Source organism: Argopecten irradians, chromosome 7 (assembly GCF_041381155.1).
Source record: "Argopecten irradians isolate NY chromosome 7, Ai_NY, whole genome shotgun sequence".
NCBI lineage: Eukaryota > Metazoa > Mollusca > Bivalvia > Pectinida > Pectinidae > Argopecten > Argopecten irradians.
In genome coordinates, this window is record NC_091140.1 from 19380048 (window position 1) to 19406647 (window position 26600).

The 26600-nt window shown below is 33.0% G+C and overlaps 2 protein-coding genes across 4 annotated transcripts; one reads left to right on the plus strand and one right to left on the minus strand.

The window, feature by feature from the left end:
• Nucleotides 1-1401: 1401 nt before the first annotated feature.
• Nucleotides 1402-24557, plus strand: LOC138327785 (allene oxide synthase-lipoxygenase protein-like). 3 transcript variants are annotated; one of them, XM_069274168.1, is made up of 16 exons: nt 1402-1517; nt 12317-12782; nt 13459-13503; nt 13761-13889; nt 14940-15037; nt 15357-15489; nt 16074-16169; nt 16647-16743; nt 17299-17416; nt 17671-17763; nt 18072-18132; nt 18574-18679; nt 20627-20718; nt 21071-21244; nt 21716-21879; nt 22278-24557. In XM_069274168.1, exons 2-16 carry the CDS (start codon nt 12318-12320, stop codon nt 22390-22392), a joined length of 1986 nt encoding a protein of 661 aa, XP_069130269.1. In that variant the 5' UTR covers nt 1402-1517; nt 12317; the 3' UTR covers nt 22393-24557. The 3 variants fall into 3 exon arrangements, with proteins under 3 accessions (XP_069130269.1, XP_069130267.1, XP_069130268.1); XM_069274166.1 differs by lacking the exon at nt 1402-1517 and adding an exon at nt 3220-3359; XM_069274167.1 differs by lacking the exon at nt 1402-1517 and adding an exon at nt 3226-3327.
• LOC138327062 (tigger transposable element-derived protein 4-like) lies at nt 11066-11626 on the minus strand. The gene has a single exon (XM_069273050.1). It carries the CDS (start codon nt 11624-11626, stop codon nt 11066-11068), a length of 561 nt encoding a protein of 186 aa, XP_069129151.1.
• Nucleotides 24558-26600: the final 2043 nt, after the last annotated feature.

Sequence of the window (26600 nt, forward strand, 5' to 3'; positions counted from 1 at the left end):
GACAGCTCCGGGTGGAGTTTATATCGATTGTAAAGGGATCTAGGTAAGCAACGCTTTATTGACTAAATATTTAAATTTCAACCACTTGAAATTTGAAGTCAGATGTAAATCGTTTTGTAATGAAACATTCGCTTTCAGCTATTATTATAATATATGTGTTATGCATCTGTTGGCTATCAAAGCAACAGACACAGGTGTGCAGATTTACCGATACTGAATAGTTATATTTTGTTTATTAACATTTATTCCGTTAAAATCATATACACGCATTCATGTATTCGCTTATGAAACTATCCATCTATATAAACTTATTTGTTAACTATATAATAACGGTATTCTTATTTACAAAGGTATCGGTTACTCTCAACTGAATTCGAGTACAAAGACAAGAATTCAATTTTAATGAATATGATACTGTAGATAATAGCCATATTAGTATAGAACAGAAATGACCATGGCCATTAAGTATATACTTTATACATTTTATGTGTGGTCAAGGTTAGATAAAGTATCGAATGGAAGCATAGGACGTTCACACAGACGACAAGCTTTCTCTAAACGTCGGGAACTGTACAAAACATCACAATTAGGCATACAGACCAATTGCATTTGCTTTTTAAATAACCCTTAGCCTCAAGCTTTACAACGAATTTCATTATGGGAGTATGTGTGTTTGTTACTCGGAAGAATGGCTTTAAAGTAGTCATTTGGACTGGTAGAGTGTGCTTCCATGCGTGTTTGCAATTTTTATAAGTAAGAACGTAATTTCTATAACAAAATCTTAAAATACCGCACTGTAGTTATAATTTTTGCCTTAATGGGTATGGAGATGTACTCGTGACTTGCTCAGTATTTCATGCAACTTTCACCGGTGGTAATATATTGTGAAGGTGAAATAATTTCATTAAGGTCATGCACAATATCGTTATTCTCTAAAGACCGAAACTATGAATTGATACATAAATCAATTTTCAGATATATAAGATTTGATGTTCTAAAAACATGTGCTATTTTTGCATTTAAAGCTCTCCTTGATGCACAACACATCATTTATTTTCATCATATGCATTGTAACATCAATGTACAGACTGACCACGTACTTGCTTAACTAGTTAATTAAGAGATATATGGGGATAAATCCAAGAGGAAGACGAATATCTTATCAAAATGAAGTAAACACCACTTAAAGTAATAAGTTTGGTGTTTGTATAGCTCGAATTATGTAATTATCCAGTGTAATTGTTAGTAATAGCCTATAATTTATGTGTCACGCAAGGATATCAATTATAACTAACAGTAACATGACGTAAATTCTCTGTGCAAACGCTATCACATATAGGGAGGCGTGTCATTACTGATTTGCATAAACATCGGTGTATATAGATAGTGTATTCTTTATGGACTAGACAGTGACTAGGATAGCGTAGACTGTAGGCTATCGTTCATAGCATCGAGCTATATAAGTGAGATCTGTGACAGCTCCAGGTGGAGTTTAGATTGTTTGCCAAGGGATATAGGTATGTAAAGCATTATTGACTAAATATTTAAACTTCAACCTCTTGAAATTTGAAGTCAGATGTAAATCGTTTTGTGATGAAACATTCGCTTTCAGCTATTATAATTACATATGTGTTATGCATCTGTTGGCTATCAAAGCAACAGACACAGGTGTGCAGATTTACCGATACTGAATAGTTATTTTTTGTTTATTATCATTCCGTTAAAATCATATACACGCATTCATTTATTCGCTTATGAAACTATCCATCTATATATACTTATTTGTTAAGGATATAAGCTGATATATATTTCAAGCATTTCACAGTAGTCAATTGATCTTTCAAGGTAAAAATTACATAACATATGCTTGTACCTGGATATAAACGTACATGTTCGCTCCAATGACTTTACGAGCCTATCAATCTATCAATGATGGATTGCATTTGAATGTTAAGGGTAAGCTTAAAATTGAGTAGGAGTCGGGGATTTTTATGATTGGGAGTAAGGATAAAAATGGTACCGACGGGATAGAACATTCCGCGTTTTAGTCATGGACATATGTAGAATATACTAACTGGTAAACTAGTTTTGTACAAGTCATTATATGAACGTGGACAATATTTGTATTCAACTCACAATTAAAGAAACACATTATCGTAAGAAATCAATATATTAACGGTAATCTTATTTACAAAGGTATCGGTTACTGTCAACTGAATTCGAGTACAAAGACAAGAATTTAATTTTAATGAATATGATACTGTAGATAATAGCCATATTAGTATAGAACAGAAATGACTATGGCCATTAAGTATATACTTTATACATTTTATGTGTGGTCAAGGTTAGATAAAGTATCGAATGGACGCATAGGACGTTCACACAGACGACAAGCTTTCTCTAAACGTCGGGAACTGTACAAAACATCACAATTAGGCATACAGACCAATCGTATTTGCTTTTTAAATAACCCTTAGCCTCAAGCTTTACAACGAATTTCATTATGGGAGTATGTGTGTTTGTTACTCGGAAGAATGGCTTTAAAGTAGTCATTTGGACTGGTAGAGTGTACTTCCATGCGTGTTTGCAATTTTTTAGAAGAACGTAATTTCTATAACAAAATCTTAAAATACCGCACTGTGGTTATAATGTTTGTTTTAATGGGTATGGAGATGTACTCGTGACTTGCTCAGTATTTCATGTAACTTTCACCAGTGATAATATATTGTGAAGGTGAAAAAATTTCATTAAGGTCATGCACAATATCGTTATTCTCTAAAGACCGAAACTATGAATTGAATTATAAATCAATTTTCAGATATATAAAATTTGATGTTCTAAAACATTTGCTATTTTTGCATTTAAAGCTCTCCTTGATGCACAACACATCATTTATTTTCATCATATGCATTGTAACATCAATGTACAGACTGACCACGTACTTGCTTAACTAGTTAATTCAGAGATATATGAGGATAAATCCAAGAGGAAGACGAATATCTTATCAAAATGAAGTAAACACCACTTAAAGTAATAAGTTTGGTGTTTGTATAGCTCGAATTATGTAATTATCCAGTGTAATTGTTAGTAATAGCCTTTAATTTATGTGTCACGCAAGGATATCAATTATAACTAACAGTAACATGACGTAAATTCTCTGTGCAAACGCTATCACATATAGGGAGGCGTGTCATTACTGATTTGCATAAACATCGGTGTATACAGATAGTGTATTCCTTATGGACTAAACCGTGACTAGGATAGCGTAGACTGTAGGCTATCGTTCATAGCATCGAGCTATATAAGTGAGATCTGTGACAGCTCCAGGTGGAGTTTATATTGTTTGCCAAGGGATATAGGTATGTAAAGCATTATTGACTAAATATTTAAACTTCAACCTCTTGAAATTTGAAGTCAGATGTAAATCGTTTTGTGATGAAACATTCGCTTTCAGCTATTATAATTACATATGTGTTATGCATCTGTTGGCTATCAAAGCAACAGACACAGGTGTGCAGATTTACCGATACTGAATAGTTATTTTTTGTTTATTATCATTCCGTTAAAATCATATACACGCATTCATTTATTCGCTTATGAAACTATCCAACTATATATACTTATTTGTTAAGGATATAAGCTGATATATATTTCAAGCATTTCACAGTAGTCAATTGATCTTTCAAGGTAAAAATTACATAACATATGCTTGTACCTGGATATAAACATACATGTTCGCTCCAATGACTTTACGAGCCTATCAATCTATCAATGATGGATTGCATTTGAATGTTAAGGGTAAGCTTAAAATTGAGTAGGAGTCGGGGATTTTTATGATTGGGAGTAAGGATAAAAATGGTACCGACGGGATAGAACATTCCGCTTTTTAGTCATGGACATATGTAGAATATACTAACTGGTAACACTAGTTTTGTACAAGTCATTATATGAACGTGGACAATATTTGTTTTCAACTCACAATTAAAGAAACACATTATCTTAAGAAATCAATATATAAACGGTATTCTTATTTACAAAGGTATCGGTAACTTAACTGAATTCGAGTAAAAATACAAGAATTTAATTTTAATGAACATGATACTGTAGATAATAGCCATATTAGTATAGAACAGAAATGACTTTGGCCACTAAGTACACTTTATACATTTTATGTGTGGTCAAGGTTAGATAAAGTATCGAATGGACGCATAGGACGTTCACACAGACGACAAGCTTTCTCTAAACGTCCTGTTCCTGATAACCCTTAGCCTCAAGCTTTACAACGAATTGCATTATGGGAGTATGTGTGTTTGTTACTCGGAAGAATGGCTTTAAAGTAGTCATTTGGACTGGTAGAGTGTACTTCCATATGTGTTTGCAATTTAGAACGTAATTTCTATAACAAAATCTTAAAATACCGCACTGTAGTTATAATGTTTGCCTTAATGGGTATGGAGATGTACTCGTGACTTGCTCAGTATTTCATGTAAGTTTCACCAGTGATAATATATTGTGAAGGTGAAATAATTTCATTAAGGTCATGCACAATATCGTTATTCTCTAAAGACCGTAACTATGAATTGTTATATTAAAATCAACTCTCAGATATATCAGATTTGTAGAAATGCCGACGTACAAGCTAATAGACACAATACGTAATTTATCGTTTTGTACATATATCTCAAGTTCTACCTGTGCAATTTAGCTGGAACTTCCATAAAATTGTCATGACATGGTCCCGACCAAATGTTGTTATTTTTCGGGTTGATCCGAAATCCAAGATGGCCGCCACAGTCGCCATCTTGAAAACACATTTGGAACTTCTAAAGTTATACTGGTGCAATTTGGCTGAAACTTGCTTAAAATGATCCTGACATGATCTTGACAAAGTGTTGTTACATCTGTGGTTGATCCCAAATCGAAGATGGCTACGATAACACCATATCTAATTAATTTCCTATATGACTTTTGCCAAGGAGGTCAGATGACCATTCAGGCCCTTGGGCCTCTTGTTTTTTTTTATTTAATTACCTTCCTTTGTTGGTGTTTTTTAAAGAATAGTCAATCAAAATGTATCATTCAGGTTAATTGCCAGTATATAATGAACTACCAAGGCTGTTTAAATGAATGACCTTGGCCTTCATTCAAGGTCACAGGGGTCAAATATTTTTCATAACCCTAAGAAATTGGCCCCTTTAAGAGTAACACCAAGAGTTATCTCCCCTTTCTCTTCTCTTCATTTCATCTACGACATTCCTTCAGTTGTCGCCCAACTAGTAAATATATCAATTCTTTATGTATTCAGCAAGTTTTGAGTAGTCTTTAACCATGTAGAGCTTTACCACGCATCCCTTTATCTAAAAGAGACATCCCTTTATCAATTTTTTATACCTGCAATGTTCTAGAAATCGAAGATGAAATATTTAAGTTACATAATTGTTAATTTCTCAAAATAGCTGTTTCGCCTGTCGTAAGTTTTAAGTGTAAAGATAACCTGCAAGTTTCAAATGATCAATATGTTATATAACCTAGCATGCTACTTTATCGAGATCTTTTGTCACGAGTACATCGAGGTAATCTAATTTGACTCCGTATCGGGTATCATAAAGATACATTATAGACGCTTATCCTTAAGAGACATTCCTGCAAGAAATGCTCTGTATGACAACTGCAATGTCCTAGAAGCAGATTTTGTAATCAAAGATAAACACTTTAAGTTACATTGATAGTAGATAATTTCCCAAAACAGCTACTTCGACTGGCGTTGTATCTAAGTGTAAAATTAACCTGAAAGTATTAGGTAAACAATATGTTATAACCTAGCATGCTACTTTACATTTACCGAGATCATCTCCTAAATACTAAGATTATAAATACAACTTTTTATCAAGCATCAATTAGTCGGTACATGCCACCACACGTAAACAATTTAATCTCTTGTTCATGTTTAAATCGAAAATCTAAATTCATCTTATCGACATCCTGCGTATTCGATATAAGTTTATAAGATGTGACAAAAAGGAAATCACGATTCTTAGTGGTGTACTCATTAGGTTCTGTCTTTGTCACGCAAGGAACTCAGAACAAATATGCACTCATTTTTCAATTTTACTAGATGAAGTTGAGATTTTGCCATCCAAATACATGTTCGATAATTCCATCATCTCGAAAACCTTTTGTATTTTCTCGGGACAACTGACCATTTTTCATTCTAAGTTATTCTTCCTTGTGGAAACTCTTCGTGTAAGTATAGTTTGTATGCGCTTATAAATTCAAATTTGATTTTTTGTTATTGTTAAAAGCAAATATTTTTCGAGCACACTATCTTTAATGGGCATAAAATCATCGTATTAATGGTAAACACGTTAACATATTCTATGTGATCCACTCGTTTACACGTCTTGTTAATTTCACACCCCAGTGGTAATATTACGTGATCATCATTCTATAATGTATTTTCTAAGGTAAAACACCTGCTGAATCTATCACGATCTTAGCGTCACACATGAATGATCATACGCAGCATATTCATGGTAACGAGTTTTATTGAAGTTGTTAGACTAGTTAAGAAGATTCCATATTAATATAGGAAATGAAAAAAGAAAACAAACAGCAATATTTATTTAGCTTTAGAAATAATTATTCAAGCAATAACGAACAAAAAACCTGAACTACTAGAGGTTCAGGTACAAAATGTCGTTTGATGCTGCTGTATGCTGTATGAAAGCATATGAATATGAATTAAAGAACATTTGTCATCATCAGCATCATCATTTTCACAGTCCAATCAACCCAGATATGGATTTCACTATAAGAGGTCACAGTCCAGTGTTTTTTTGCACACTAATTCGTCATACTTGCGCTATGGTACTGTGGTATATTAAAATGAGGAGGTGGAAGTACGAAAAACAGTCGCTTTTAACGATCATACAATGGGGTAGCAGACACTGTTCTGTCTTCATACTTGAAATATAAGGGTTGCTTGAAATTCTCTCAAACAAATTCAAATAGCTTAAACATTTACTTTAAGCATGGAAAACAAAGATGCATAGTTGACAGACGATACCTTTCATTGAATACGACCAAATTCAACCCTGTCACCTAGCGCATGTGTCTAAGATGCAATCAGCTTTAGTAGATAATGACATTTGTCATCATCATTTTTACAGTCTAATCAACCCGGATATGGATTTCACTATATATGTACTAGGTCACAGTCCAGTGTTAATTGTTTTGCGCACTTATTAACAGTAAAGATCTCGTCATACTTGCGCTATGGTAGTGTGGTATATTAAAAATAAGGGAGTGGAAATACGAAAAACAGTCGCCTTTAACGATCATACAATGGGGTAGCAGACACAGTTCTGTCATCATACTTGCAATGTAAGGGTTGCTTGAAATTCTCTCATCAAACAATTTCAAATAGCTTAAACATTTATTATAAACATGGAAGCAAAGAAGATGCATAGTTGACAGATGATACCTTTCATTGAACATGACCTAATTCATCCCCGTCGCCTAGCTTATGTGACTCTAAAAGGCAATCATCTTAAGCAGATCATGACATTTGTCATCATCATTTTCACAGTCTAATTAACCCGGATAGAGATTTTCCCATACTTGACAGGGTTATCCCGCGGTTGCTATGGAAAAGATAATTCTGTCTTTTACCGGGGTAGGGAAACTGAATTTTTACCATTTATCGTTAAAGTATGGGAGAAAAAGAATTTTACATGGGCCTGTCGGGTGGACAGTGATATCGCAACCCGAGTGAAAGATTTTGACCATCAACCATTGGCTAGACTCGGGTTGACCAGCCAAAATCTTTCACTCGGGTTGAGATATTCCTCTGTCCACCTGACAGGCCCATGTAAGATTCTATTATTCACTATAATAGGTCATAGTGCAGTGTGGTTTGTTTTGTAAACTCAATAAAAGGCCTCGTCACGCTTTTTAGCCTACTGTTGTGTTTTATAAATGAGGGGGTGAAAATACGATATGAGATGTTGTACCTTTTAGGCAGGGGGCATAGCTATCGCTGTGACACAACACATTATTGTACGATGAGCTACGTTGAAGTACGCTGTTTGTCAAGCTTATTGTAGGCTGTGGTTCGCTATACCATAACGTAATTCTATCCCCTCATTTTGTATACCCCATGGAAAGCTATTAGCGCATGCATCAGAATATTGCCAACCTCTACCTCATACATGTAGGCCTTAAATAGATAATTACATTTTAGTCCTTGTATAATGCCACATTGTTGATGCCATGTGAAGGATAATAATTAGACTTTAGTTTCTGATGTATTTGTACCGGTAACGGTTGTTCCTGTGTATTGATATTTCTGCTTCGTTGGTCAGCACATTCGATCCACTGTCACAAAACAAAAATCATTGTTGAGTTGTCAGTCGAGCTTCGAATATAAATGTTTTATTTAGGTTATGTTGTAAATTAACATCTGCGAAGTTAATAACGATTTGTTTTCTAGCTCGTTACACAATGTATTGTTTCTGTTACACAATATATCTGTATTTACCAATATGTAAGGTGGCGAATAACGTTTACTTTACATACAAAGACCATCTATTGTTGATATTCTGTATTTGCATGTAACAAGATTATCTGCCTATGTGGGTAGGTATTGATTGTAACGTCATGTGTCTGATAGCAGAACGTCTTATTTTTCTGAGCAAATAACTAATCTTTGCCAGGGTTTGTTATGATCCCAACTTTCATGTAATGTAATCACCGCAATTTAATCGATACCTACTCTTGAATGACATTTCCTATGAAATATATGATACGATATAGAATAAGAAATTTCACAAAATATATTTGTTATCACTTAGACATTATCCATTCGAGAATGATAATTTGTCACTAGTCTTACACTACGAAATAGTCAATTAAACCTTCGTTGGTATTATAAATGCAATATGTATCAAAAGAAGGAAGGATGGCGACAACACATGGTCTATATATGATTCAGTAAGAGTAATCCGACCTATATACATTTTACCATGTCGTGTAAGAACGTCTCTGCTTTCACTATATAGGTAGACGTATTTTGTATAGAAATAAGTAGCCGAAAGACGTGTCATGTTACCTGTATAAACATGTAAGTATATACAGGTAACACTGATAAATAACAAAATATAGGTACAGCTTTAATGGTAGCAAGATCATTTTACCACCACCATAAAAATGTAAGTGACTTAAAAAAAGTATAATGTCACGATCGAACGAAAACCTCGCGTAGACAATAAACCCTGAACATTTTATCATTACATGGTATTTGTCTCATAATTACGTCACACTTATCTGGTATGTTTTTTGAGATAAATTTTCGTTATTACGAGATATTTACCTCATAAAGCAACATTTCTTCTCGTCATTACGACATACTAACCTTGGATTTACGAGGAAACGGTTTTCTGTTCTCATGTTGGTGATTCTATTCGACTTTCATACCATAGTTATTATATAAACAAATTTTACAATGTATTATCTTTCGAGTCATTTTGCTGACTTTAGGCAATTGGTCAATACAATATTTTGTATGTGTTGTCGTCATTTTTAATTTCAAATTATCTTAAAATCATTGTTTTCCACATTACGTTTTGTGATATAGTTATAGCTTACCATAGGCATTTTGGTAATGATAAGAGAAATACATTTAACAAAATAAATTTTAAATAGTAAGACAAAGTATTGTTGTTCGATTAAAAAGAATCTAAAAGACATATGAAATAAGAATAAACATAATCTGCTTCTTAGCATTTACTGTTTAGCGATATAAGGTTAAAGACCCTGTTTAAACAGGCCTGTATTATGGGCAAAATATACAGATTCATGAAAACGGACTAAAACTCCGAAATTTAACATTTCTTCTTAAAACTGCATTGCATAATGATATTGAGTACGTGCAAAAATGTGCATTGGTTTCAATTTCAACGTCTCTATATTAGTCATATCTGTATGATATATTCAGAAACAAATATACATAGAGATTGGCAACTCCTCCAATTTTGCGCTCGGCAGATGTACCGCTGTATGTGCTTAGGGGTTTTTAGATAAACTCTTAAATAGTTGAATATAAAAGAATAACTTTGATATGTTGTAACAGTTCAGTAATTTTCAGATGGTTTGAGTACGATTTTGGATATAAAAATAATATTTTAACTTATTTATTAATAAAACAAAACGCACTTCCGGTTTTGAATGCCTGATTTTCGAAAAAAAACTAGGTAAAATTGCTTGTTTTCATGCTTTCAAAAATAATATTAAATAACATCAATCGGGAAAACTGATCATATCAAACCATGATGTAATGTTTAAACTTTGTGTTGATGCAAAAATATCATGTTTAAAAGAATACAATTAAAAGTAGTTAGCCAAGGCAAAATGCCTATAAACCGGAGGTCCCTCTGCCTGTCAACAAAGACAAAGAAGGAGTTTCCAATCTCTATGTATACAGTCAAACCTGTGTAATGAGACACTCCAAGGGACAGACTAAAAAGTGTCTTATTAGACAGGTGACTTAATATACAGGTTGCCCAAGGATCGTGAAAAAGGAAACAATGCAAAACGTTATATCACAAATTTACTTTATTACTATGAAATATTGAAATGATACATACAATATAGCAGGTATACAATTAAAATACAAATTTATTTTAAAGCTAAAGTTATCAATACTAATTTATTATAAATTAACTAAAAATTATTTTATATCTTAGGTTATCAAAATTTATAGCATCATACTATAGCAATTAAGATACATATACTTTGTTTAATCTAATATTAAAAAATGTTGAGGAATATCATAAAAATGTAATAAAATCTCATAAGGCAAGTTTATTTTAATAGTGTTTCAAGATTTAAAACAGCATCTGGTAACAAAACATGTTTAAAACATATGTTGTAGTTAAATGTTCTATAATATCACAGTTGGTAAATTAAAATCAATCAAATGACTTCGTAACACTGGGGAAATAATCCTCAATACTGGACTGTTTTTTCTTATTTTCACATACCATTTTGGCCAATTGTTCTTGGATTTTCATCGAGAAATGTATAATGTTTTTTTCGTTGTGTCCCGAAAGAAAATCCCACTTTCGTCAATATTAAATATATCTTTAGGGTCAAAACCCTCGCACATGCTTTGTAGTCGATCGTTCCAGTCGTCAATAACATCAATATTGACGTCGCCTCTCTCGCCACTCTGCGAACCAAAAACAATGTTATTTCGCTTCACAAAACTTTCAAGCCATCCGTTAGATGCTTTGAATGTGGTGATATTCAGTTCCTGTGCATATTTGAGAGCCCGTGCCTGAATAAGTGGACCAGATATCACGATCCGTCGAGCCATAGCATCTTTAAACCAAGTCAGACACAAGTTATTTATGTCTTCATTTCCCGTGACATGTCTCTTTCTTTTCGGAGATGGTCCATGAATTTCGTAATCCTGTAAGATTTCCGCCTTTCTTTTCTTAATATTTTGTATCTGTGTTCTTCCTACATGAAAGTCTTTGGCTATTTTCGTTGCGGTTTCCCCACTGTTAAGACGTTTTACGACTTCAACTCTCTGCTGTAGATTTAACTCCGTTCGCTTGGAAGCCATTTTGTTGTCATAAACACTACTCAGCTAATTGCGATATCTCGCGAGATCTCATTGCAAACCGGAAGTACAAACACTTGTTTACAGAATATGTTCGCGGCAAATTCAAACGACGCATTACACAGGTAATTTGTACGATATGTGTACAATAAATGTGTGACGCAGGCGCGTTAGACAGGTTGACGCATTATACAGGTGAAATATAGAGGAAATCTCGCGGGAGGACTTTAAATATGACGCATTAGACAGGGTGACGCAATATACAGGGTGACGCATAGGCAGGTTTGACTGTATATGTTTCTGATATATTACACAACCGCCATGTCCAAAAGGACTCTATGAACGTATGATTTTGTAAAGTCGAATCCGGTCAAACTAGCGCTCCTTGTACATGCTATTGACACTAGTAAACATGGTGAAATGTACATGTATGCATATTTTGGCCAAATTAACAAAAAACACACAACTATCTACGAGCCAATAGCAATACTTAAAGTTAATAAACGTCAATGAATTTCTTGATATTTCACGGTGTTTAGAATTCGAAACTATTTCTTAATTTCTCGTCTTTGCTTCCGTAACTTTCTATGACCTAGATATTAATGGCGGCCACAATAGACTGTATTTAAATGTCAATCTTTTGTCATCACAATGGTAGTTTTATATTACTAATTTTTTCCTATAATGCTCCAGAATGGCGTCCACAACTCACACTGTATGGGTAACGACAGGAGACAAGAAGCATGCTGGGACGGATGCTCATGTATCAGTCCGTTTCCATGGTGACAAAAGCAGTACCAACGTAATCAAACTGGACAAATTCTTCAGGAACGATTTTGAAAGAGGACAAAAAGACACATTTAATTTGTCAACAAAGGAAGTCGATGATATTAACCACATTGAGCTATGGCGAGATTCCGTTGGCCTGAAGGATGAATGGTACTTAGATATTGTCGAAGTGTTGTGTAGAAAATCGGGACAAAAGTTCGTCTTTCCATTCCACCGATGGATTAAATCGGGTTACCACTACCGCATACGTCATCTTGACACGTCACTTCCGTCTGATACAGACCCTTTCAAAGAACAGCGGGAAATTGAACTAGCAGAAATGAAACAATTGTATGAAATCCAAGCACAGGCTCCTGGACTTCCGGGACAGGTAAGCCATTTAAGCGTTGAATGATATATGTGGTCTATATATATATATTGAAGCTATTGTGTGCACTTTCTTGATATTGTGCAATTTGAAAAGCGTGCAATATGAAATGCATTACTGTCATAAAAAGATATTCAACGCGTTATTTACATCGAGTAATCATTTGGGAGATGGTGTTGCTGTTAAAATATAAATGTTAACCCAGACGCTGTTTAATAATAATGATTAGTGGTTAACAATTTCTATTAAGAATCGGAAAAAAAGTGACTATCCTTTTCAAAAAAAAAAAAAAAAAAAAAAAAAAAAAAAACGTTAGTGAAGTTGTATAACTTTGGTCTTTGTGAAATATTTTTGTTGTTCTCGTGGTTGTCAAGGAACGATACAAAGACGTCTGGTTCTGGTTTTGGAAAAATATGATAACCTTTACCCCCTGTTCATATGTAGTAGGGATAGGCTTTTGTTGTTTTTCCAAAATATATTTTACATATTACTGTTTAAATACAGGTATTCTATTTGCTAATACGAATATTTCTACCCATAAAATATTTGAAAATTCCAAACCCAGTGATATTTCATGTTATAAGTAGATATTAAACATCTCACTTTCGTCACATGTTAAAAACAAGATTTTTTTTTATCTTAAATCATTTTAACGCTGTTTGGAATGGTATATTTACAGGTGAAAAACCTACCGTCTGACGAAAACTTTTCAGATGATTATCAGGTAAGATTAAAGCACTATTTGCGTTCCATTATACAAATGCTTGGACTCTTCAGTGTTTCATTTGATAAATTAATAATATGCTACCAGAAGCAAACATGTTTTTGTTTTAAACTTTTTCAACAATTTGATAATAGTGATTTCAATAATGTATTTAACTTCTATTCGAATGCTTTTGAATTTGTATTAATTTGTGTCTACCTGCAGTAGATGATATCGTGTGTATTTTACATATGTACAAACTCAGTATTACTTTTTAGTGGGACATACTGACCAAGAAAATAAACCTCAAGCTAACTTCAAAGATCCAGGAACACTTTACTGGAAAATGGAAAAATCTTGAAGATCTTAAAAATATTTATACCAAGGAGAGTCTCTTTCTGCCAGATGTAAGTAATTCCGGTCGATGGAAACATTTATTATCCATTCTTCCAAATATTAACCATCTCTGATGCCCGGGAGACATTTTTAGCCTTGTAATTCCAGTGGAACTAATTCACGTACCGCGTGATACCTGATAACGTTTATACGGGACTATTATTTCTATCGAGTATGGAATGACGCTAAAAATTGATATTTTATTTCAAAATATTTTATTGTCAACAAGAAAAGTATTACATTTATTCATACAAGAAGGTATATTACATATTAACAATATTGGATTGACCAACAGGCTAGGCCTATACTAGTTTTGTCCTTACTTGTTTAAATCAATCAACATGATATCCTGAGCTAACGGTTTGTTTTTTAGCGGGAGAGTTACAAAGAGTTACGTCCCATCACAACAGGAGATACTTGTCCCGCACAAACGATATCGGGTATCACGTGGAACATAAATTAGAATTATCTGCCCAACTCTGAGAAAAAAGGAAACGCTTGATAAAATATGCAAATGTATTCTCCTCAGTTAGAAAATGGGTTTTTTTATTTCATTTTATGATTGGAAGTAAACTTAAGGGATAATCCTGTAATATTAAGTATTTTATATATTGTTTTATGTACCGTCATTGAATCACTAGCGATCTTTATTGATACCTGAAGTAGATAGTCTTTGTTTACTGCCATATAAAAATACGAATATTGCCATTGCAAACACTGAGGTAGGAACTGAATAAGCAGAACATGTTATAATCTTCAAAAATCAAGCACTCTTCAGCATCTATATACCTATTGTCACGGATTTTCATGATCATAAATAATAGTTAGGTAGTCTTTTGTACATCAAAAGAATCAAATAACGGTACACTATGTTACTTTGAAGTTGAGCGTTGTGATCGATCTATGAAATCTTCAAGTAAAGTCCCGGCATGCCTATTATTGTTTAGTTTTTTCAGTTCACTTAGACATAGGCCAGGGGTGGATATAAGGTAAATGATAGTAACCTCTGGAATATTGCGGATGATGTCTCATTATAACCCTTGTAACATCTTTTGTCTCAGAGTGCGCACCATTGGAAAGAAGATGAATATTTTGGAAGCCAGAGACTAACAAAAGTGAACCACTCAGTCATACGACTTTGTACCGCAATTCCTACAAAGTATGTATCTCCACGACATGTTACATTGTATATACACGTGTAATATATAGAATTCGATTGTGGCTCCATAGCAATGCGCTTTAAAATTATCAAATCATGTTACAATAATCCCGATGGTTACAATAATGCAAACATCATTAGATAATCTTATTGACAAACATTTCAACCAGTAGAATTATTAGAAAATCCTGTTACTTTAATTGCAAAGGACTGCAAAATAAAACCAACACATAATTTTAGTCAAATTGTTGAAATAAGATCCTTTTGTGGAATTGCTGGTATCTTTGATTTTTAATGTTTTATTATGGTTTTTCTTCAGTTTGGCAGTCACAGACGACATGGTCAAGACAATCATAGAAGGCCTTTCTCTTCAACAAGCCATAGATGCCAAGCGTCTGTTTTACATTGATTACAAGGATCTTGAAGGTGTCCCATGTTCAGGAGATAGAATGGTTAAGTGTATCCTATACTGTTTTCCCCTTAAATATCGGCCCTCTTTTGTCAACTGAATAAGTCACACTAACAAAATAATTGAATGGGCCTACTCACTTAAGGTCTCTTAAATTGTTAAATGCTATAACCACTTTATTTTTGGAAAATACTAATATTCCCTTAAGTAGTTTCAACGGTAATTCAAATTCTTGGAGAGTATTGTATAGCGTCTAATTACAAAAACAGCTCTTGAGAACGAATCATGCATTTGCGAATACTTTAAAATTTACATTAGCGATGACGCAAAATAAAGAACAGTAAGTGTATTAATGGTTTTTACATGATTAATAAAGGGTTAATACAGTATATATCATGTAGGATTTTCGTCACACTTGGAAGTGCATTTTAAAAGAAATTGTTAATACTAAACCAGATTTCACGCTTTGAATATAATAACCTTCGAAGGCGATAGTTGCAATGCAGTAATCGTTTTTTTAAGTTATTGGACAATAATATTTCTTCATATTAATTATTTACTTATCAGTTTCTATTCCTTACCATCGGAGTAATATTTATTTTTCTCAATATATGTGTTTGATTACAGCTTTGTGCTCCTATTGGCCTGTTCTTTGTCAACAAAGAAAAGAAATTGATGCCAGTCGCCATCCAGTTAAACCAGAAACCAGGAGAAGACAATCCAGTAAGAATACTGATTTTCATTAAATAAAATGAAACAAAGAAGACAATGAAAAAACTGGACAAATCTTTTATTTCATTATATGATATTTCACTTGTGAAAAACAACTGCACAAATATTATTTTAGCGATGATAATATTTTAGAGCTTTTCTTAATAAAGTTCATAAACTGAAATGTGGTTAAATTGCATTCTCTACGCTGAATTCTGAAAACGTTCATATTTTAGCGGTATAGTTATTTTAAATCAATGCTGCGGGAATAAAATGTTGCGTCAACATATTTTCTAAATATATTTTGTATAGCTTATATGGTGATTGCATGAATTTATTGTTCGGTAATCTTTTCAAGGTTGCCCTTTGCGCTAAAATTTGATCACACCAAAATAAACACGTTTACAGAATACAGTAGTTTACCTACATGAATAATGCCGAAAATGTTAATTAAACTATCGGTATAGCTAGAAAGTATTATGTTTGTAGGTGTTTTTGCCAACTGATCCAGAATACACCTGGCTTACCGCTAAACTGTGGTTCAATAACGCCGACTGTTCTTATCATCAGGCCTTCACTCATCTAGGTAAGCGTGATATTTGTAACTGGTCGATGAATCAAATTCTTGTGTATGCAAAAAGGATAATATATGGTATGGAATTAGGTAATCGTATATCAGCAAAAAAGTTAAGCTTTCATCAGTTAATAGTTGTGGATAATCTAAATATGTAATATATGACTGAATGCTCATGAAATCCAAGTCCTGGGTTTTGAATGTTCTTTTTACTGCTGATAATCGTCGCTCTGTAGCGTGAGAATATGTGAAACCCAAAATATAAAATAAAGAGAATTAATAAGTAAAATAAAAAGGCTTGTAATAAAATTTCCGACTTTTAAAGCAGCAATAACATTTAAAATGCTAACAAACACCCTAAATTTAATATTGGTTTTACATATATAACTTTTTTCTCTCAAATTGGCTTGATAATGTATCGACCATAAGTTTCCTCTTAACTCTTAGTCATGGCTTAGTACAATGGGTAGATATACATTGACGTATTTATTATGACGTTATGTGTTTGAGTCCGTGATGGAATCTGTATTGTTGATATAATATCAATAAACACTTTGTATTGTACAGGTGCAACACATTTAATGATGGAGGGAACCGCTGTGGTGACGAACCGGAACCTTTCTAGATCACATCCGGTCTTCAAGCTCCTGGCACCACACTTTCTGTATCTACTGGCTATCAATTCGTAAGTATCTCCTTTTAATTTTGTCAATATCGTGTGAGGATAAGGGGCGGGTTACCGCTAACATTTCTCAACACATTTAACAGTTCGACTTATCAGTATCCTACACATATGTAAGAATCAAGTGTTATCTGAAATGCAGATGTGTCAATGACCCATACATAAGTATTTATGATACATTTACACAGTCCACTTGCTAGCAAATTACTTCTGTTATCCAATTATTTCCAATATGTGTGTTTTGTTTTCTATTTCAGACGCGCCCTAGGGGAGTTGGTCAGTCCTGGAGGATGGGTGGACAAGTCCATGTCCATCGGCCGTTTAGGGATGTTTGAAATTGTCAGAAGAGAGTATGTATACTGATTCATGTTCATAGATTATTCGTTTTTGTTGATGACTCATATAATAATTACTCCAGGCATTGCATAATAAACAGTAATTGGTAATTTTTGGTAATAGTCGGTAATTTTCGAAAAAAATAATTCATAAAATGATGGTTATTACAGATCATTAACGCAGGGACACCGCAATCTTTAGAATAAACCATGTAAAACAACAAAACATACAATTTGTTTAACTTACCCTGCATGTAAATCTGGATTTACATAAACGAATCCTTTAAGTTTTTGTGCATTGGTCTATAAAATTACATTTGTAGAGTACGTAAATGGAGAATGGATGTCCAAGGAACCTTACCGAATGATCTTGAGAGCAGAGGGGTTAGTGCGTTATTACTTAAAAAATAATCAAAAATTGTTTTCGCTAGAATTGAATCATTTGAGGTTCACAACCTATGAATAAGCTCTCGTATAATTTACCAACTGCTGCAAAAATTAATATCTGTCCTCTCTTTATTCCACTGTCTACTCCATGTAATACTTAACCATATATCCCTCATTTGATGATTCGCCCTATCTTGAATGTAACACATGTTATCGCAGATATAATTATGTACTATGGACACACGTATTCGCCTGGTCTGTTGATCTTAAAGGACGAAAGTAAAATAATGATGAACCTTTCGTTCAGTTTAACAGCATTTCATATTAATGCATTTCAATGCTACTGATATATCCGAAATTCAACTAAATGAATGGGTTTCATGTTGAAACAGTAGTTAACAGTAAACTCGGCTTGATTTTGATTGGTGTTGTGTACAGGTACTAGATGAGAACGTGTTACCTGGTTATCTTTATCGTGAAGACGCTTTACCCCTATACAACATCATAAAGAAGTACGTCGGCGACTACTTAGCAATTTATTACGGTAAGTCTAAAGGCATCATTCCACGTAGTCGATCGAAGCATAAAAAGAAGTTACTATTATACTGCATAGTTATATTTTGTAGATGTAAAATTTCACGATTGATTCTTTAGAACTTTTTCTCGGAAATGTATTTTCGTGAAACACCATTCGCATTAGTGTGATATACAGCACCATGATTTTCAAGAAAAATTGCGAGGTATTAGATTTCGCGAAATAGGATTATGCGCGTTCAAATTCAGCAAAATTAAAACGCCCACAAATTGTAGCAACTATATGGAACATTAACGACCAAGACACAAAGAGATTTTGAGGTTATACCTGCAATATTATATTTAAATCTAGAAATATCATGGAAGCTTTATTGTACCTTAAATTAAACTCTCTAACATATGCCAGACGAAACCCACAATATCTATAAAGCTATATGTTAACAGTGAAAAATATAAAAGCATGGACAGGGCAGTAACTTAATTAGTTTTAAACTCAAATTTGTTATACCAATAGGAAACAAAAGAAATGCAATGAGGCGCAGGCTAAGGGACATATCCTGAGTTGCGTATATTTGTGTGTATTTATTGATAATTATGCGGTAACAAGTATACATTTGTAAAATATATGACTTAACGGTTGAACAATATCGAGTGGTTGAACATTACTTTAGGATAGCTAACAGACAAGTGAGGGCTCTTGCTGAATATCTAATTTTAATCATTTTTTATTCTTCACTTATTTTTAATCGCATCAAATCAATTGGTGTTTATTTGTCGACAATACGTTGTATATCCTAGTGTTTACCCTCCCATCTCCTAAACGATATATATAAAGTAGGTCAACACACATCTAGGTTCATACACAGAGAATTCCTTACATTTATTTAGTTAAACTGACAGTAAAGGCGTGTGTCAATCATGAAATATGATAACATTTGAACTCACAAAATAAATCTGTCTCGTATTACATAGCGGAATAGACAAAATTAATTTTAACGTGGATGTTGAAAACATCTTTAAAATGAAAAGAAATGAAATTCTTACAGTGCACGACATACCTTCATACTCTAATAATCACGGTATGCCCTTATCAGATGACACTGGGTGGTACCATGCAGATAATTCTGAATTTGAATAAAAGTGAAGTGAACGTGTCTGACTCCTCTCATACCAAGAACGTACACATGTAAACATCTTATGTACGTTGTACATGTTTGTCCGAAGGCCAGATATTGTCTACGTGCAACCCTCCTCACACATCTTTTTATGGATTATATGTAAATAGAGCATATTTCATAAACAAGATAAGATATTACTAGTGGAAAATATTAACATATCAAATATCACAGAAAATATATATTTAAATCATAAAAAGATGATGACTCAGAAAATGTCAATAACTTCTTTTAATTTCTCTGCAGTATACAATTTTTTTCTGTGCTGTTGCCTGATTTAGAAGTTTAATAATTACTACCCATAGTAGATGTAATATCAACCTTACGTTGATCAACACGCCGCCGGACAACATGTAAGAACATCACCAGCAAATTAGCACATTACAGCAATTTCCTTGTATTACCAATTATATGTACTATGCTGACATTTTCTAAATGATCCACTCATAGCTGGTCCATGATCTAGGTTGTGATTTGGACGCGTTATATATGCAATGTCAAGCGTCTTCAACATCTTCTTCATGTTGATGTTTTGTGATGAAAGCATGCTTTCACTGCAATTCAATATATCATATATTGGGGTAACTAAATTAACCTTGTCTTTTAACCTTACCTTTCGTTACATTGTTGTGGTGAAATTCGATCCGAAGTATGAAATACTGCAAACCGTAAATCGTTACGTTTTAATCCACGTGTGTCTTTTGTCGTTCTTTAATTTACTGATATTGCGTAGATATTGTTTTGTCACATACTGTATTATTCAATACCCTTATTTGCTTCAGATTCACCACAAAAGATACAAGGAGACAAGGAAATCCAAGGATGGGCTCAAGAACTTGTCAAGCCAGTAGCAGAAGGAGGCTGTGGAGTGCAGGTATGAAACATATCGTACTGGGTAAAAATTCGTTTAATTTCAAAGGTCATGTTTTTAATTCAACGGAGAAACAATTTAAAAAGTGTCATTAATCTATTCACACTTTGTTTTAATGCTTAATTAGCATGCAAATTAACTTCAATCACAAATCCATATGGCACAACTTTAAGCTTCATTTCTTACTGTGCATCACGTTAATTCATCTGAGGTATAATAACAAAAATAAATGTGTTTATTCTGATTAAACAACACTGCTATATCGATTATCTTTGTAAGAAATTCAAACCCAAAGTGGCCCCCTATTTGTTGAGTAAATTTTAAGCACATTCCACTCAATTTTATTCAATTTTAGGGCGTTCCAGGAAAAGGCAAGTTCCAGACGATCGACGAACTAACAATATGCTTGACTAGTATTATATTCACATGTAGCGTCGCTCATGCTGCTACAAATTTTGCCCAGTACGACCAATATGGCTTCCCTCCAGCGTATCCTGCCGCCATGAACGGTAAACCACCGGCAGACAAGGTGGGTGTTGAAGTTGTTTTTTAGGATAAACAGTTACCTGCTCTTGGCAATAAGAATATATCTTACGGCATTTGGTCTTTAGTGTAAAATTAGTAAGATTAATTGCAGATGTGACATTTGCCATGGAAATAAATTATGATAACATTAGAAACCAAGTTAGCAATAATAATGCAAATCAAGAAAATTGCAATGCAGCATATCATCACCTAAACAATTAAAGAATCTGGAATACCGCATACTATCATCTTAGTAATATTAATCAGTTGAAAATGTGATGTATTCTTACTTAAATTACATCTTACATCTTGAATGTACATATTGTTAAGTCTAAGATCCAACATATACTGTATTAGATTATTTTAACGCGATAAAATCATGTAATAAATCGAAGAATCAAAACTGATGAAAATGAATGGACAAGTTCATAAAAAGATTCCCAAAATCTTTAAACCACATTTATTTTTGATGTAGTCGCCATTGAAAGAGGATTGTGTACTTAATGCCTTACCAGATAAGGCTACTACACTGGATACGATGATTATCACAAAGATACTTAGTGACAAAGGCACCAACAGTCTCGGAGATTTCGAGGTCCAGTACATATATGATCCTGCAGCCCTCGTAGTTGTCGAAGAGTAAGTTTAGTTGCAGAAATCGTATTAATTCAACTAAAGCAATGTTCTCTATGTGTATGTTTATTAAATCTATGTGTGAAATACCACATTTATCTATAAACATAAAGTTTACCTTCAGGCGATTTTAAACGTACAATTATTAGGTTGAATTATTGTTTCTTCTCTAAACTATGTAAGTCATTTTTTTACATAAAATAAAGTTTTTGATATTTTTATATTCTTTATATAACAATTAAGAACAATTGATAAATAATGATAATAATAAGAGAGAAAATTTCTTTAATTAAAAGTAAAACATGTTTGCGACGATGATGAAAACGAAATATTATCTAAATCAGCTCCTTTATATCTGAATGTAACTTATATCTATTAGTAAATACAATCGACTTTTATTTTAGATTTCGACATGACTTGAAGAAGTTGTCTTTGTTAATTAAAGAGAAGAACAAGCAGCGCTGCCCTAGGTACCCATGGCTAGACCCCGAAGAGGTTCCGAATGCTATTAGTATCTAAGTGAAATGACTATGTGCAGTCGATTAGTCGATGTTTAATCATTCATATTTACATACGAATTCAACGTGGTTAGTTTGTATACTGAGTACGGTAAGAAACTGTTGAGATACATACGTTGTATATTCTTAAACCCAATTGATGCTCGGATACAATAAATCATTTTCTTATTATTGTATCTGCTTTTTTATTGTATCCGGGTTTTCATTGCTGTACAGCCCACGTAGCCTTCTGTTAATTAAATATCATTTATCATCTGTTACATTGCACAATGTATTTATAAATATGGGATAACAATTTTGTGATTGGTGGTGATGCATATCTTGATGTTTTTGTATAAGTTTTAGAAAGTTATTGAATGTATAAATTGTTGATTTTCCAACTTTTCTAGGATCGCATTTAATTATCAGTTTCAATTATTTCGCAACATCTTAGGGACTGATATATATGGTTTCAAATGCTTGAGATATCGTCCTTTTCAAAGCGTGTGTTTTGAAGGTCAACACGTTATCTCCTATGCTGTAAGAGAAACCGAAAGATGATGCGAGTTTGCTCGATTTTGTCATATATATTTATATAAATTGTAGCATGTTTGTCCTATACTTATTGTTATAATCGAGTTAAATTAGTTTACTAATCACTTGTTGTTTAGAATAATATAATATGCTTTGTGGTGTATCTTTGATTGTTGTTTATTGATTGTTATCAAATTCACATGCTTTTATGTCAATTAAAAAGTGGTAATTATAGACATCCGGTGAGATGTCGAGTAAATAAATCAAATAATGGAATAAAACTCTATTCTTATCGATATATTGAAATCCATTTTCTAAGTTCCCTGTTCTGTTAACCTAACAATGATTACACATTACAAAATTCAATATTAGAATGCATGGTTTTTAAATATTTGGTTAATGCATTAAGCATAATTAGTTTGAATTAGCTGATTGCGTCACCGTCTAATTCAAAATGTTATCAGTCAGGTTTGGATTCTAAAACTGTGCTTTTTTGTATTTGTATAATTCTTTTGTTTCCTATTGGTAACTATAGATGTTTAAAACTGATATATATGCAATATATATTATAAACTGTAATATATATATCGAAATTAAATGATTAGCTGACTTTATCTGTCAAAATCCATCAATTTTCAAAGATAGATGTGGATGACTTGGTACAACTACATATAATACGGTATTTTGAAACAGTGCCATTATTTCACTTTCTTATTTGAAACACCGAAGTGAGATTTGTTTTAAACATGTCAATACCAAGAATAAATATTTTCATTTATGTTTCTTAACAATTTTGCTTTAAATTGTTTTATGATAAGACATTTTTATTGATGCGATGAAAGCAAAGACGATTAGACGTTAAGTCCTTAACATTTACGTCGATCATTATTATCAAATGACTAGCGGATATATGTAATAAGTAATTGAGAACTCTGATTGTTCATCTTTTAATATAATGATCTCGGTGGGGTTCGCCATACGAAGAGAAACAATATACATTAAATATCCTATATCCTTTCGACGGCAGACAGGATTCGAATTTGACTCAGTTTTGATAGTTGTTTATAACAAATGCCATTTATGAAAGCAGTTTGAATCTAGATTTCGGTTTGATGCCATTTTCACGATAATAACAAACTGTACACACTACAAAAAAGCAAAAACAGTCACCGGAAATCCCCTAAAGGTCACCACGCACTGGTCATAGGAGGCAGAAACTATTTTCTCTTACTTATCTCTCCTATCGTTTAAGATCATCTGCATATCTGTATCTTGATGATTAAGCTGACAACGGCAGGTTTCCGGGCACATACTAAAATCCGGTTTTCAGACCTCAATTTTTGACTTTTTTTGGGCATGTTCAAAGGTGATTTGTGACGTCACTAATGCAATGACCGAAACGGTATTGACATGTTATACAGTGATGAACATTTCCTTTTCAAAAAACTAGTATTTAGTTTTCAAGGGACTCAGTGGAGCTCCAGAAGGGTGCAGGAAACGGGGCAAATGCATAATTACGTGTACATACGTTACGGCCGTCCAAAGGATATAGTGATGTTCGAAATATGGAAATTCTGCAGGTTTTCGAGTTGAAATCATAATAAACCATTGTGTAGATACATTTTTATAAAATAAAAATTGGTTTCTAGCCTATTTTGTGTTTTTGTTGTATATGACTGTATAATAGCGCACTTCCATTTTCACGTTGAAATATAAATCACAAAATAAATACAGTTTTAAACATTTCTGTTGGGTACTCTATAGTTGTTGGGCCTGGATCAGAGGAAGTGGAAACGATTTCGATAAGCATTGTTTTACAGGAAACTATTTAATTATTACCATGACTTCATCAATCATTTTAGTTTTAAATAATGAATAAGTATTTAAAATGCTGTTTGTACGAGTGGTCTCCATTTTGTGAAAATGTTCTTTTTATAAATATTCATTACAAATAGGTATTTAATCAAACACTATTTGCATAGCTCGGTTGTTTATTATAGTGCAATATAAATATAATTGTATCACAATTTATATACAACACACAGCTGATTGATATCAAAATAACGGTTAGGAAACTAATGAAAAAAAGTTCATCTAAAATATTCCTCCTCTGAAACCCAGTATAAGAAACATATTATTTACTGATATTAACGATAGACGAGGATGGTCATTATTTTATAAGAATATGAGTTTTAATTCTTTGATAAAAAGCATATACTTTGCTTTCCATGTTATGGACATGACGTGTTCCCCGAGCGGTTTGAGACAGTTTGTTTTGAGCAAAACTGGCATTTGAAATAGGTATACGGTCATCAAAACGATGCCCAGATAACAGACTTAAACGAGGTCAGTGTAAGTTTTTGACTACGGCAAAAAAGCAAATTCACTCCGGCCGATAAACATATTCATACCTCAACAGAAATAGAAAGACATAGAATTGAATTCCTTTGAGTTTAAATGAAGAAACTTCTTTTAATTATTGGAAATAACAATACCTAAATATTCAAATGAGTTTTCATTGACAAAATGAACAAGAAATGACTGATTTGAAAAAAAAAAATAAAGTTGGATAACAATCTGAATAAAATACAGATCCCCATTATACACTACGTACATAACGTAGTGTAAATTGGGAATCTGTATTTTAATCAGATTGGTTGGATAACAGCACTAACACCTACTCCATGTATATAATCTGAAATATTCCGACACAAGAAAGATATTCATGTATATCACAATCAATTCGTTAACTATCAGGATACATATCTGTGTTTTATAAGCACACAACAAATGAAGAAAACTGTAACAAAAACACAAGGAAGTAAATTTCTCACATAGCTAGCCATGTAAGATAGAGTTGTCCCATGAAAGACAGCTATGTAAGATAAATCTATCTTACATAGCTGTGACGTCACAATTGAAAAAACAATGAGATGACGTCATGTCAGCCAAAGTTGACGTCATTTTTCTTCTATTTCGATTGATTTGTCGGATTTATTTACCATTTCATTTGTTTAATTTGCATTTCAAACCGTTTTACCTAAGATTTCTTGTTTATATTTTCAATATAAACCAAACTTTGATGAGCTCTTTCGAATGGCGTTCTTATTTTTAAAATCGATCGATTATTTAAGAAGTTAAGATTTTGTCACAAAATGGCTGCCTCACCTTTCGTGCAAGTAATTCGACAAGCAATGTGAGAAAATAACTCTTTCATATGTAAATTATGAAGGATAGAACTATTCCACCCTCGGGTACAGAATTTTGGGTCAGAAACCTCGGCAAGCCTCGGTTCTGACCCAAAATTCTGTACCCTCGGGTGGAATAGTTCTATCCTACATACGTACATATGAAAGAGTCATATAATCTTATAGATACTAATAACAATGTTGCAAAATTAAAAAAAAATGATGAATTTTGGTATGGACGAAAACAACAAATTGTAAATATCGGAGTCTATAATAATGTATATTGGATCAGTAATAAGTGTTTATTTCATATGAGATTTAATGAAACAAGTCTAAGAAGTTTTTATTTGTGCAAGTTTGGAAAGCAAACATTAAAGTTATATGTGCCGTAACTGGGCGAAATATTTTGCATGCTAATTTTTCTTGATTAATCTATTGAAAACCACAAAGTTTGATGAATTAAGCCGCGAAAATCAAATGGCTTCAGATGTCTTATAAAAGTTAGTTA

Bases quoted from the DNA above. Each gene is read 5' to 3' on its own strand.
- LOC138327062 (XM_069273050.1), bottom strand. From the start codon at position 11,626: ATGGCTTCCAAGCGAACGGAGTTAAATCTACAGCAGAGAGTTGAAGTC.
- LOC138327785 (XM_069274168.1), top strand. From the start codon at position 12,318: ATGGCGTCCACAACTCACACTGTATGGGTAACGACAGGAGACAAGAAG. The intron at 17,417-17,670 runs GTAAGTATCTCC...TTTCTATTTCAG, and splicing joins TATCTACTGGCTATCAATTC to ACGCGCCCTAGGGGAGTTGG. The intron at 21,245-21,715 runs GTGGGTGTTGAA...TTTTTGATGTAG, and splicing joins GTAAACCACCGGCAGACAAG to TCGCCATTGAAAGAGGATTG.